Below are 12271 nucleotides of genomic sequence, written 5' to 3'. Positions count from 1 at the left end.
GGTCACTAGTTTTATCACAAGGTTATTTTGGTTCATGTTGTAAGGGTAAACATTCAAGCAAAAGAAAAATCTACTTTTCTTCCCACCATCCCATTTGTTAAGCAAAGTTTTGATGACTCAGGGCAAGCATGAGCAACAGAATAGAGGATCTTTTCATTACTAGAGTGCCTATTGATTTAACACAGTTTGGTTAGTAACTGGTTTTAACTCCTCAAAGGCAGGTTGGAAATAAAGTACTTCTGTTATGTTATTAAGGATAGCTGTAGACATACATCTACCACAATGAATGACATCAGTGGCCCTAATGTAAAAAGACAGGGAATATATCAAATAAATAAATAAAAGATGAGGAATAGCTGTTTGTCAGCAATCTGCTGAAGGGTTTCACATCAGGGAAATTGGCCTGCCTCCATAAAATTCTGCATGCTGGAATTTATTTCATGTGTTTACATGCGCACACAGATTACAGAAGGTTTTGTGTTTTCTGTATTAACTCAATCTTGTTGATGTTAGCACTACTGTTATGACTGCTGTTATGGGCATTTCTACATGGGGATTCTTTTCTAGTTTGAGAGCAGCTTCTGCTCCAGCTTCTGCTCCAAGACCTCCAAGAGCTGCTTTGTATTGACACTGCTGTAAAGGAACTCTGCCTCCTGTTTTGTATTTTTGTTTGCTTTACAATGCTGTGGCTCTGTGGATAGAAAATTTGCTGCATCTTTCCCCTTAACTCCTGAGCTTGAGTTCCTGTAAAGTCTGAACAATTCTGCATGCGCAGAACAATTTACAGTGAACTGCACACGTGCAGTTACTAAAAACCAAAATGATGGTGGCCCAGCAGCAGTGGGGGAACCAGTTCGGGGGCGGACAGGCCTGGGTCGCTGCCAGTTCTGCGACCCAGGCCTGAATTCCACTACTAGTTTGGCCAAACCGGGCACAACCCACCTCTGAGCCTCTCAATACACTCAAAATGGTGGGTGGCTGCTGCAGTGTTGTTGTTTTGAGTGGACAAAAATGTAAGGGGATTTTTGGTGCTACAGAACCTGCAGCTGCTTTAGTGGAACTGGGAATTTGGCTCCTTATTCTCTGCAGTTCAAGTTAGCGTCGATAAAACAAATAGCTTTCCAAAGTTTGGGCAAAGTTTGGTGTGGAAATTCTTACTGGCAATAAACCGGTAATGTTATGGATGATATAGTACTTTGCTGATATAAAATATGTAGCATTTTGGCTAATAGTCTGCAGGGAGAAGTCCAGAATGGATTATTAGAGTTTGGATGGAGAGCAAACTTTGCAGGTCTGCCTGGAATTTTATTTCGCCAGATGGTTTCTAAGAGAAGGAGGAAAATGCAATTAGACAGGTCTGCTCTCCCACCCCCTTTTTAATGTGTGTAGTACTGAGTTTGGGAGCTCTCCAAGAAGAGAGGGTGACCATACTCTGAACACTGGAAACAGGATAGATAGAAGCTGAAAAGGAAACAATTTTCTTCAGATGGAATTTTAGTATTGCTAACAGATTGCTTTTTATAGTCTTATTTTATTTTTGTAGCTGTACAGTTAGTGAGTAGAATAAGGTGATACAACATATACTTAAATTTGATTAGTTTTAATATTTGCTTTAGGTAAAATCTTTTATGTATATGAAGAGGGAGGGATTTTGGAAATTAGTTTAACTGTCAAGTGAATATATGTTTTTAGACATTTCCAAGGCCTACTAACACAACTTTGACTTAAGTGAATGTGCAACTTTTATTTTACTTAATCAGTTGTTATTCATGGCTATTTGTTTTTCAATGTTACAGCCCAACTCTTCTCCAAGACTCAGGGTAGCTTACATGGGCTTCTCCCTCCATTTAATCCCTGTAACAGCAACCCTTGAATTAGGCCAAGTTGAGAAAAAGTAGCACTCAAGTACCTTAATCACTACATTACATGAGGCATTCTTTTTGGATTTCATAAACTGAATAAGCATTTTTATTTTTCAGAATATCTAATTTGGGGGGGGGAGTGTCAGCCTCTGCTTCTTTTGCTTGTTTTTGGCTGTCATGGAAGCGGGGGGGAGGGCATGGTATTTGGGATGGGAATAATTAGTACAGGAGGATTTGTCAAACAGGGAGTTTTGTTCTCACCATCATCTGCGCATGCTGATGGCCGATGTTTGGACCTGGTCAAGGCCAACCGTCCTGCATACCAACTGGATGATGCTACTTGGAGATGTAACCCACATGACACCTAAGGGAGTTGCAGATTGGGCAATGGGGTGGGGGTGCACAATTGGAGGGAGGGGGCTGGGCAAAAGTTTGATATGTATGATTTCACGCTTTTCTGCCTCAGACCTTGCTTTACTTCGCTGCTATCTATTCATGACCAGTAAAAGTACTTTTAATTCCACAACCATTGGACTGAGAGGTTTCTTTCTTGGTTACTGAGGGAGGCATGCTTGACAGGGAGCAGATTAGGATAGAATGCAGTTTTGGATTTCAGGTTGTTGTTTTAAAAAAAAACAAAGTTCTGTAATGTATCTATATTGCAGAATGTGTCATTATCACAATTGTCTTATATTGCATTCTCGTTATTTTTACCAACAAATCCGGTGGAATCAGGCTATGGCAAACTAGCTGCAAAAAACAAAGCAAAAAAAAAAAGTGGAGATGACATTATGTAAACACTAGGAACTGAGTTCAAAGGATACTTCACTGCTTTATATGACTTTTTTAATAGTATTGTTTCTATATCTAGACTGCTATTTAAAAGAAAATATTTTACCCTTGCAAACTGAAGAAAAATTAGTAAGCACTGAAAGGATAGTAACAAGGTACTACAATCAGAGGTGGGTTGCTCCCTGTTCAGCCCAGATCGGGCAAACCGGTAGTGGCGGTGGTGGGAGGTTCCGCCCACCTGCCCAGACGGTTCTGTGCATGCGCAGAAGCGTTGCGTGCAAGCATGCGTGCACGAGTGAACCAGTAGTAAAAATAATGGAAACCCACCACTGCTACAACACCTTTCTGAGAGTTCCAAATTAATACGTTATTATTATTAAATGACTGAAATATCACAACATGTTTGTATTGCATCAGATTGTTCAAATTTTTGCATTAAATTATCAATACTAGTGGTGGATTTCAATTTTTTTATTATCAGTTCTGTGGGAGTGGCTTGGTGGGCGTGGCAGGGCTTGGTGGGTGTGGCTTGGTGGCATGGCAGGGGAAGAATACTGTAAAATCTCCATTCCCACCCCACTCCAGGTGAAGGATACTGTAAAATCTCCATTCCCACTCCACTCCAGGGGAAGGTTCCTGAAAAATCCCCATTTCCTCCCAATCAGCTGGGACTTGTGAGATAGCATATAGATGGGGGCAGGGCCAGTCAGAAGTGGTGTCTACTGGTTCTCTGAACTGCTCAAAAGTTCCGCTACCGCTTCTCCAGAACTGATTAGAATCTGCTGAATACCACCTCTCATCAATACATATATATCGCATTTATACACTTTACTTGCACAGACATAGGACTCTTGTGAAAAATGTTGTCAAGAAGTCCATTAGAAGTGCTTCATGTTTTTAAAAATACCTTAATGTTATCTTAACTACTGTGTATTCTATGCTGGGTATGCTCCATGTGTTGTATGGATGACTGCAGACAGAGAGAAGGAGAGGTATATACAAGCTAGGAAATAGAAACCAAACAATATCACATTATGTATGCCTTTCAAAAGTTAGCACTGGTAATAAACTCTGTATTATTGTATTTTTTTTATTTTTAATGAAAGTACTTATTATCTTATTTTTAACTAAGGTACTTACTAACTTATTTTTTATTTTTAACTATGAGTCTATGTACACAACGTGTACATTAATAAAGATATTTACATTCAGACAATTATATGAAGAACCTAAATCTTTAATTCAAACTCTGATTTGTGTTTCTGGATATGCTGTACATAACGAACATGATTTCCATTTGAACTACAAAATTAACAGAAGAAAGGGTTGTCTCTGGGCTGTTTTTTTTTTATTGCAAGAGCAATAGGGAAGTTGTATAAATTAATGGATGCAATATTAAATTCATTTCCAGTTCTGGATATGTCCTGCTTTCCTTTCATTCCAGAAATAATTGATAGCTCATTATAATGCTATCTCTGGCAGTCTGTGCCAAAGAGTCTGACAGAACAAAGAAGAGATACATTGCTCAAATTTGGAACTTCGGCACAAGTTGTAAAATTTAATTTCAGTTACTAGACATTGCTTTTAAGTACATTTTTCTCAATTTTGCTAAATTCTTATCTTCATGAAAATGTGTTTGTGTGTGTGTGTGTGTGAAAGAATAGCTCTATTGGGTTAAAAATTTCTGGAACCCTAATGAAGGTTTAGATTTTTGCAACCCAGACCTGCGGAATATACTTAACTTTTACAGATGATTGTTTGCAGTCTTAAATCTGAATTAAAACTCTAATGGGCAAAAGAATAAAATACAATAAATTTATTTCACATAAGAATCAGCAAGATTCTTGATGTTTTCCATGATGTTTTCTTGAGCTTCACAAAAAAACTAAATGCAACTTATCTCTTGGAAGTACAGTAGCAGTCTTCCCCAGCTACCCTGATGAAGATTAATAACTGTGAGAAATACATTTAAAACAGAATGGTATGGAGTAAAAAATAATGCCAGACAAGAATCCCATAAAGTATATTACTTTATGTCTTTAATGTTTAGCAAAAACTAAATAAATTAATAGAGAGGATAAGCGATGAAAGTCTCATATTTCACGTGACAATTTTTAATCATAAAACGTCTATTATCACCTGATAAGTACGATATGCATGTGTAGTCTTTGTTAGACCCTTTATAATGTACAGTGTGTGTTGAGTTATGTATGCATTCCTCTATAGGATCAAGTTTTCTACTCCAATCCATCTTAAATTAGTCTTACTTCCATTGAAATGTAGGATTTTAGTTAGACTGTTTGATATCGTGCCTATGCAATGTGGAACATACCATTGGTTTTCTGAGTGCTGTAATGGATAATTATATACAGCCTCAGGTTGTGTATGTCAATAAGACAATTTCTGTAAATATCATTTTCTCTCTCCACCCACAATGTTTCCACAATAGGACATCGTCAGAAACTGGATGAGCAGACAAAGACTGGAAGTTTGTCCTTTTCAGAGCGCCTGAGTGAACTGGAACAGTTGCGTCGCACAGCTATAAGGGTTAGCCCACATCATCCAGCCCCAGCACCTAACCCAAGAGCTTCCTTGAACCACACAACTGCTTTTAATCCTCAGCCTCAGAGTCAGATTCAGGGTAAGCATTCCAAATTCCAATTTCAATCACTAGTTCCAAATTCTCTTTAGAAAGCTACTTCACTTCAGAAAGATCAGGAGTGATCAAATATTTGTTTCAAGCATTTGTACATAAAAGGAAGTTAATGTTTTTACTTTTAATATAGTAGCTCAACAGTGTTATTTTTAATTAATTCAATATTTTGAGGATTATTTTTATAAAAACAAAAGATTTCTAACTAAAAAGGTGAGTATTCATATCATAGATTGCATTGTTTTAAGAATAGTAACAGACAAACAAGATATTCACATATTGTTTTACATATATTTTATTGAATTCAAAGGTGATCCCATTCTCTCATGGTCATCCTTATGATTCAATGGCATATTATTTTACATTAGGGGTGTAGATTTTTATCTTCCCATGTACAAATAATGGAGGCATCTCTATAGATTTGCATTGGGGGGAAGTTTGCAGTGGCTGTGAAATATATACTGTATGTTGGGCATTTCTCTTAAACTTCAGGAGTTGTCTTTAGAGCATAATTTGTTTGTAAACAGGGATTAATCTGAAGATTCCCATCTAGACTTTCTCAGTGTTATACTCTTTGGTTTACAATCTGCTTTATTTCAGAATGCTTCAGAAGAACTATGAATTCTTTCAAAACATTTTCTTTGGTTTGGAAAATGTCATCCTTAATAGATACATGACAATGAATATTTTATTTTTGTTCACTTAGAACGTATATTTAAAGGTATTCCATTTTAATGGAAGAAATAAATTTGAATTTATAAAGAACAGGTACATTTGCTGTACATTTGAGTTTGCTTCAAAAGAACATACATGTTTTTGCTACTAAGTTTCTGGATTGCAACTTGATTTGTTTGCAGTAATATGCAAGCATAATTTGCGAAGGTAATATGCAGTAAAAGCAAAAATGTTCCATCAAAGAACCTGTGGTGGTGCAATTGTTGCTAACTATCACTCATCAATTTTATTCAGCATAGTGATACTTGGAATTATAGTTCAAAATATAAGGAAAACCAGATATATATTTTTTACTCTTGATCTAATCAATCACTTTCTTGCTGAGCAACAGCTTAATTTCATTTGTATTTATCTAACAGTTAAGATCCACCGATGTTATTGAAATTTACTTCTCTATAAATTTGATGAAAATCTGATGTGCTTTAATAACAAAACTCATTTTCTAGTTTTTTATTATGTTCTATATCTAAGAATACATTCATATGTTATCTAGCTATTGTCTTTGCAGTCAGCTTTTCTCTGACGCTATAGTAATGTATAAAAATTAAAATATTTATGCCCAGAATAACAATTTTAAAACTTTAAATAGATGAATAAATATCTTAAATAACCTAATATTGAATTGTAATTTGCAGAGTTATTAAACATATACATGATTAACAAATTTGTAATAAGGATAGCATGTTTTTTACAAAAATGAAAGGAATAAGATTCATCCTTTGATACAGAATAAATTATATTGGTTTAGTTTTGTACCAGTTCATAAAAATAGGCAGAGAATATTGAACTGAAGTATGGGGAAGAACACACTGAAAAACAGAAAGGCCTCCTTCTGGGGACTAGGAATCTACCTCTGAGCATTAGATAAAAATCAGTGTTGGCACATTTGCTGTATTGGACAGTATAGAATACTGATAGGACTGACTTATCTGTCCTAACCTCTTTTGAGTGTCACGGGTCTGCAAGTATCCTACACCAAACACAGACTGCTGTGATCTGCAGTCATTATGGTAAATGGTTATACTGGTAAATGGTACATGGCTATACTATAATGACTATAGGTGCAGCCATTTGTCAGAATTGCTCAAAAAGTGATGAGTTCACAGAACTAAAATCAAGTTAAATTACTAGCTGAGTAATCACAGGTTTAACTATACCAAAATTCACTTCGTCTTTGCCTATGTGGACTGAAAGGAAGATACAATAGCTTTCTCAATAATCTTTTGATCTTGCACATCAAAGACCTACTGTAGCAAGCAAAAGCCAGTTGTCCTGTTCAACTGCAACTCTGCCACCTGACTGGGCTGGATGAGGAAACAAGTGAAAGCAGTATGTTTCCTTATCCAACAGGTCCCTGATCTCATGGATCAGCTGATCCTTGGCATCAGGGATGGCATTTTGAAAGAGCTGTTCTCTTCTGTCACTTGCCTTCTGTGCACCTGTATGGGAAAGAAGTTGTCATACCAATAGGATTGATGTTCACCTTAATGACACCATGAGAGTATTATCTGGAACCCTTAAGTCCATACTGCTTCCAAAAGTGGTATAAGATAAACATGCTATGAACTCCTGGAGATCTTCCAATACATAAAATAGATATAAAAATATGTACTCTCTACCTCTCACCAGGCTTAAGTCTAGGAAACCAATTTGGGATAACATATCACAGTCTTACGATCTAGATGAAGAATGGTGATTAAGATGGACAACTTTTAATAATTATAACCAAACAGATTACACAGATCCAACAAAACAATTTCCAGGAAGGCAGTTTCCCCCAAAAATATGGAGCCACCTGAATATAATCAGGATAGGACAGGACAGAACTAAGGCAAAGCTCTTTAAGTGAGGAATCGGCGAGAGCCTGCAATGTGACTGTGATACTCCGGAAGAACTATAGCACATATATTTCAAGAATGTCTCATCAGGAAATTCCAAGACACCTGGGATGATCTCATCACATCCGCACTAGAAACAGTTAGATATTCTTTAGATATTGAATTATAACATCCAACCCATTGCAGTGCTATGGTTCCATATTATGCTGATTTAATTATAGTTTCATCTTAATTTAATATTTTATCTCCTATATTGTATCATCCACATATCTCTATCTCTACCTATCTATCAATATCTCTGTCTTTCTTTCTTTCTTTCTTTCTTTCTTTCTTTCTTTCTTTCTTTCTTTCTTTCTTTCTTTCTTTCTTTCTTTCTATCTGCTGATACTTTATTTAAACTAAATTTGTATATCAGTGATTGCATGACCTCTATAGATGCCATACACTAAATAAATAAATAAATAACTTTATTTATAGTTGTTAAGCCTTCCAGCTAATGAGGGCAGATAAGGTTGCATAGCATAGAGGGATGAAGAGACTTCTGACTTTCCCATAAACCACCATGAGTTTAGTATTCTTCCTCCTCCCCCCTCCTCCTGGTTAGATGGCTGGACTGATCCAAATTAATACAGATACAGATGAACAGAGTTGGAAGGGACCTTGTAGGTCATCTAGTCCAACACCTCCCCATCCAGCAGACCCTACACCATTTGAACACTGCTATCATCTCTTCCCTGGTCCTTCTCTTTATTAGATTAGCCATGCCCAATTCCTTCAACCTTTCATCATATGTTTTAGCCTCCTGTCCCCTAATCATTTTCGTTCCTCTTCTCTGCACCCTTTCTAGAGTCTCAACATTTTTCTTATTGTGTTGTGATCAAAACTGGATACAGTACTCTAGGTGGGGTTTTACTAAGGCTTTATCGCGTGGTATTGGTACCTTCCTTGATCTTGATTGTATCCCCCTGTTAATGCAACTTCTCTTCAAAACCAGACCGGTTATTCTCCCAATTTCCAGCCTGACTTGTCCTAGACGATAGGTCTAGGGACCAGACCAAGACATGCTTAATCTAGTCTAAACTGCTCAATGGACCAGGAATCTTCTGATTGCAAGCTGACAAAGTGGTTAGTTACATATGCCAATGGGTATTGTTGGCAAAAACTATATCAGAATAACACTTTCACACTTAACCAGCTAGCATCTAGAAGAGACTGAGAATAATATGAAAGAACATTGTAAGATATAGCAGAACAAAGAGGCATATTTGTGCCATGGTTGGTTATAAGTGCAGAAAGATCTTATGAGAGTATATTATTTGCTTTTTAATCTACTTTTCCTTCTGGTCTTTCACAAGCTGGGAAACTGATACCACAAAATGTAAAAAAAAACTTTGGATTTCTAACAGGTTTAGTTTAGTTTTGTTATAAAAATAGGCTCATGCAGCTTAATAACCAGATTTTGCTGACTTCCACAAATATGGTTCATTTTGTACATAAGAGGACATGTTTCTCTCTATTTAGAAATTTAAAGCCTATAGCTTCACAGAGGAGAAAGAAAATAAATATCCTTGCTTATGAAATAGATTTTTAACATTTACTAGTTTACAAACAACTACTCAGATCAGGAAAAATAGTAATTTGTCGTATTAAAAAAGGGCTATGAAGATATTGGTGTAAATTAGATTACTTACTCTGGGATAATAATAATCTTTCATGGATGCTCCAACTATTTTATATTTGTTTTGTTTATGGATGTTATGTTTGTGTATGGAATAGGTTAGCAAGTTTAACTGAATGACAGTGATACAGAATCCAGCCTAAAGTACTCTATAAAAAAACTGAATTAGTTATATGCTTTTCTTTTCTTTCAGACATAAATATTACTCTGATATTAGAGAGGAAGAGTTAGAGCATTTTCTAAGCTCCAAAATCATTTTTAAATAATTCTATTATTCCAGCGCTTCCTTTTTAAATAAATGTTTGTCATTTTTTTACATGAAGAAAATGAACTGAAAATTTATCCAACTAACAACCTATTGACTTTAAGAATAAGTACATTAAACAACTCCTCCCTACCCTCTTATGTTAAATGAATTTTAATCCCTAGTTCTTTTTATTGTAAAGGAATGTAAAGGGATAAACCAAACCTTTTGTAAGGAGTGTTGACTCAAAAAATGCTTGCCAGAACTTCCACAAGAAGAACTAAAACGCCATTTTACTAAAAGAATAAGGCAGATTATTTGTTGATCAGTTTATCAGAAAAAGAGGAAAGTTTATACTTATATTTTTCTTGTTTCCTTCCAAGTGTAAAAAGCTTTGTTTAAGATATGTTTTCTTTGATATCATATTTTTTTGTTGAAAACATCCATCTTTATCATAGTTCTCATGAAGTGAAGGACCATACTGGCATAATGTACAAGAAATTTTTAAAAGTATTGTTATCATAGTCTGATAGACTTATATATTTTAACTTTGAAATCTGTTTGGATCTTATAGAAATGGTTAATGCCAGTGTTTTATGGGTATAGTGACATTTAGTCCAGACTTCTCGTAACTAATCTTTTCAGGGTAAAATATTGTGGTGATAGAGTTTAACCAATGTTGACTGACCTCTGAAAGTTAAGGAGAGTTGGACTTAGTTAGTACTTAGTATTTAGTCCATGATGAGAGACCAACAGGAAATCCCACAAGGAAGCTAGACTAGAGTGTTGATAAGCAATCCAGAAGAAGGTAATGGCAAATTACATTCATACTGTTGCCAATAACACCACATTGGCATGTTCATAAAGTCATTTCAATTAAAAATATATATTAACTTTTTCCAAAAATAAATTGTAAATTAATTCCTGTCAGCAGCAACTACTCCCCCACCTTTTAAAACTGTGTTTGTTGCTAGGGTTTCATCTTTCTCTTATGTCTTATGGGTGGTTATGAGCCACTGCTATTAGTGGATTTACTTACTTAAAAGTATTTATAGCTTTCCTTTTATCCGAAGGATCTTACTGAAGATTATAATTCATGTTAAAATTGTGTATTAAAATAGTACTTCCTTAGATGTCTTATGAATCTGGATCCCTTCCAGATGGCGTTTGAGAATTTTCCTAGCAATCTGGTAGACTTTACTCACTAAGTGCCTATTGACCTCTAGAATTACAAAACCACCCAGATATTTGGCATGTTGCTCTGAAGCAGCTTTTGTCAGAAGATCTTGGGAAATTCCTTGATTTACTAAGGACCCCCCAGAGATGAAGCAATTGAAGTGGTATGTGGATTGCCAATGGAGCTAGAGAATCTGACTCAACTCAATGTAATAAGGGCATTTTAGTACTTCTCCATCCTTATTGCATCATCAAATTATTGTACAGCAACATTCTTCAGTGTGGTCTGCTTCCTGTTGGGAGTGATTGGGAAGGCAGACCATCAGGACATGGGAACTTTTCCCAGCCAGGGATGGGATTTGGAGGTTCTCCAAACCATCCATAACATTAGCTATGGGTTCTCCTGAACCCGGGCGAACCCATAGCAGCCCACCTCTGATTGTAATATTATCTGAAACGTCTTTGAGCATTTGGATATTTTCCTTTCAGTGATGAATCTTTTTTTTCAAAAGAATTTCATTGGTTTTTACAAATATTTATAGGAAGGGGTAGATAGGTACAAAATTTTTTGACAGCTACATCGTGCAAAAGGTAGAAGTCCCCCCAAATCTTACAACTTTTACAGTGAAAAAAAGGATCAAAAGTTAAGAGATAAACATTGGCAGCTTTTTGTTTTACATTATATCAACAATATATTCAATCATCTTATATGTCACTTCCAACAATTACATTGTAACAACAATTGCAATAATGTTTCAAAACTTATTTTTGTGACCTGAGTCTTTTCAATATTGCTTCCTCCCCCCTATCTTCTGGCAGGGCCACGGCTCCCTCCTCCTTCATATCTTGTGTAGTGTCCCCTGTTCCATCTAGAAAGGCCCTGTGTTTTTTATGAAGGCCTCTGCCTCCAGAACTGTGTTAATTCTAATTTTACTGCCCTCCCAGAAAATCAACATTCCTTCTGGCAATAACCATCTAAACCAAACTCCTTTACTATATAATTTCTTTGATAAAAAGGAGTATTTCTTCCTCTTGTCTCTTACTTTCTTCGGGATTTGTTTAAGAATGGTTATTTCTTTATCTTTATCTTTTAATGGTCCCACCCTTTGAGCTCCTAGGACCTCATCTCTTGTAGTCTTTCTAAGGAATTTAACATGTACTTCCCTTGGAACATTGTGTGTTCTAGCATAAGCTGAATTGATCCTATAAATCAAATCAATATCCCACCACAGCTGTTCTTTATCTCTTTTGATATATTCTGCTAAAATTGTAGCCATGATCTCCTTGAGATCT

At 35.9% G+C, this 12271-nt stretch overlaps 1 protein-coding gene across 3 annotated transcripts in view; it reads left to right on the top strand.

The window, feature by feature from the left end:
• The window catches only part of RUNX1 (RUNX family transcription factor 1), a 201347-nt gene that overhangs the window by 154423 nt on the left and 34653 nt on the right, over nt 1–12271 (top strand). For all 3 annotated transcript variants that reach the window (XM_081951300.1, XM_081951301.1, XM_081951302.1), the window contains one exon: nt 5104–5295. In XM_081951300.1, the coding sequence (XP_081807426.1) occupies nt 5104–5295 (192 nt within the window). The remainder of the gene's footprint in view (nt 1–5103; nt 5296–12271) is intronic.

This window comes from Natrix helvetica, assembly GCF_964273705.1.
Source record: "Natrix helvetica genome assembly, chromosome: 4".
NCBI lineage: Eukaryota > Metazoa > Chordata > Lepidosauria > Squamata > Natricidae > Natrix > Natrix helvetica.
This window is presented reverse-complemented; position numbering and strand designations above follow the sequence as displayed.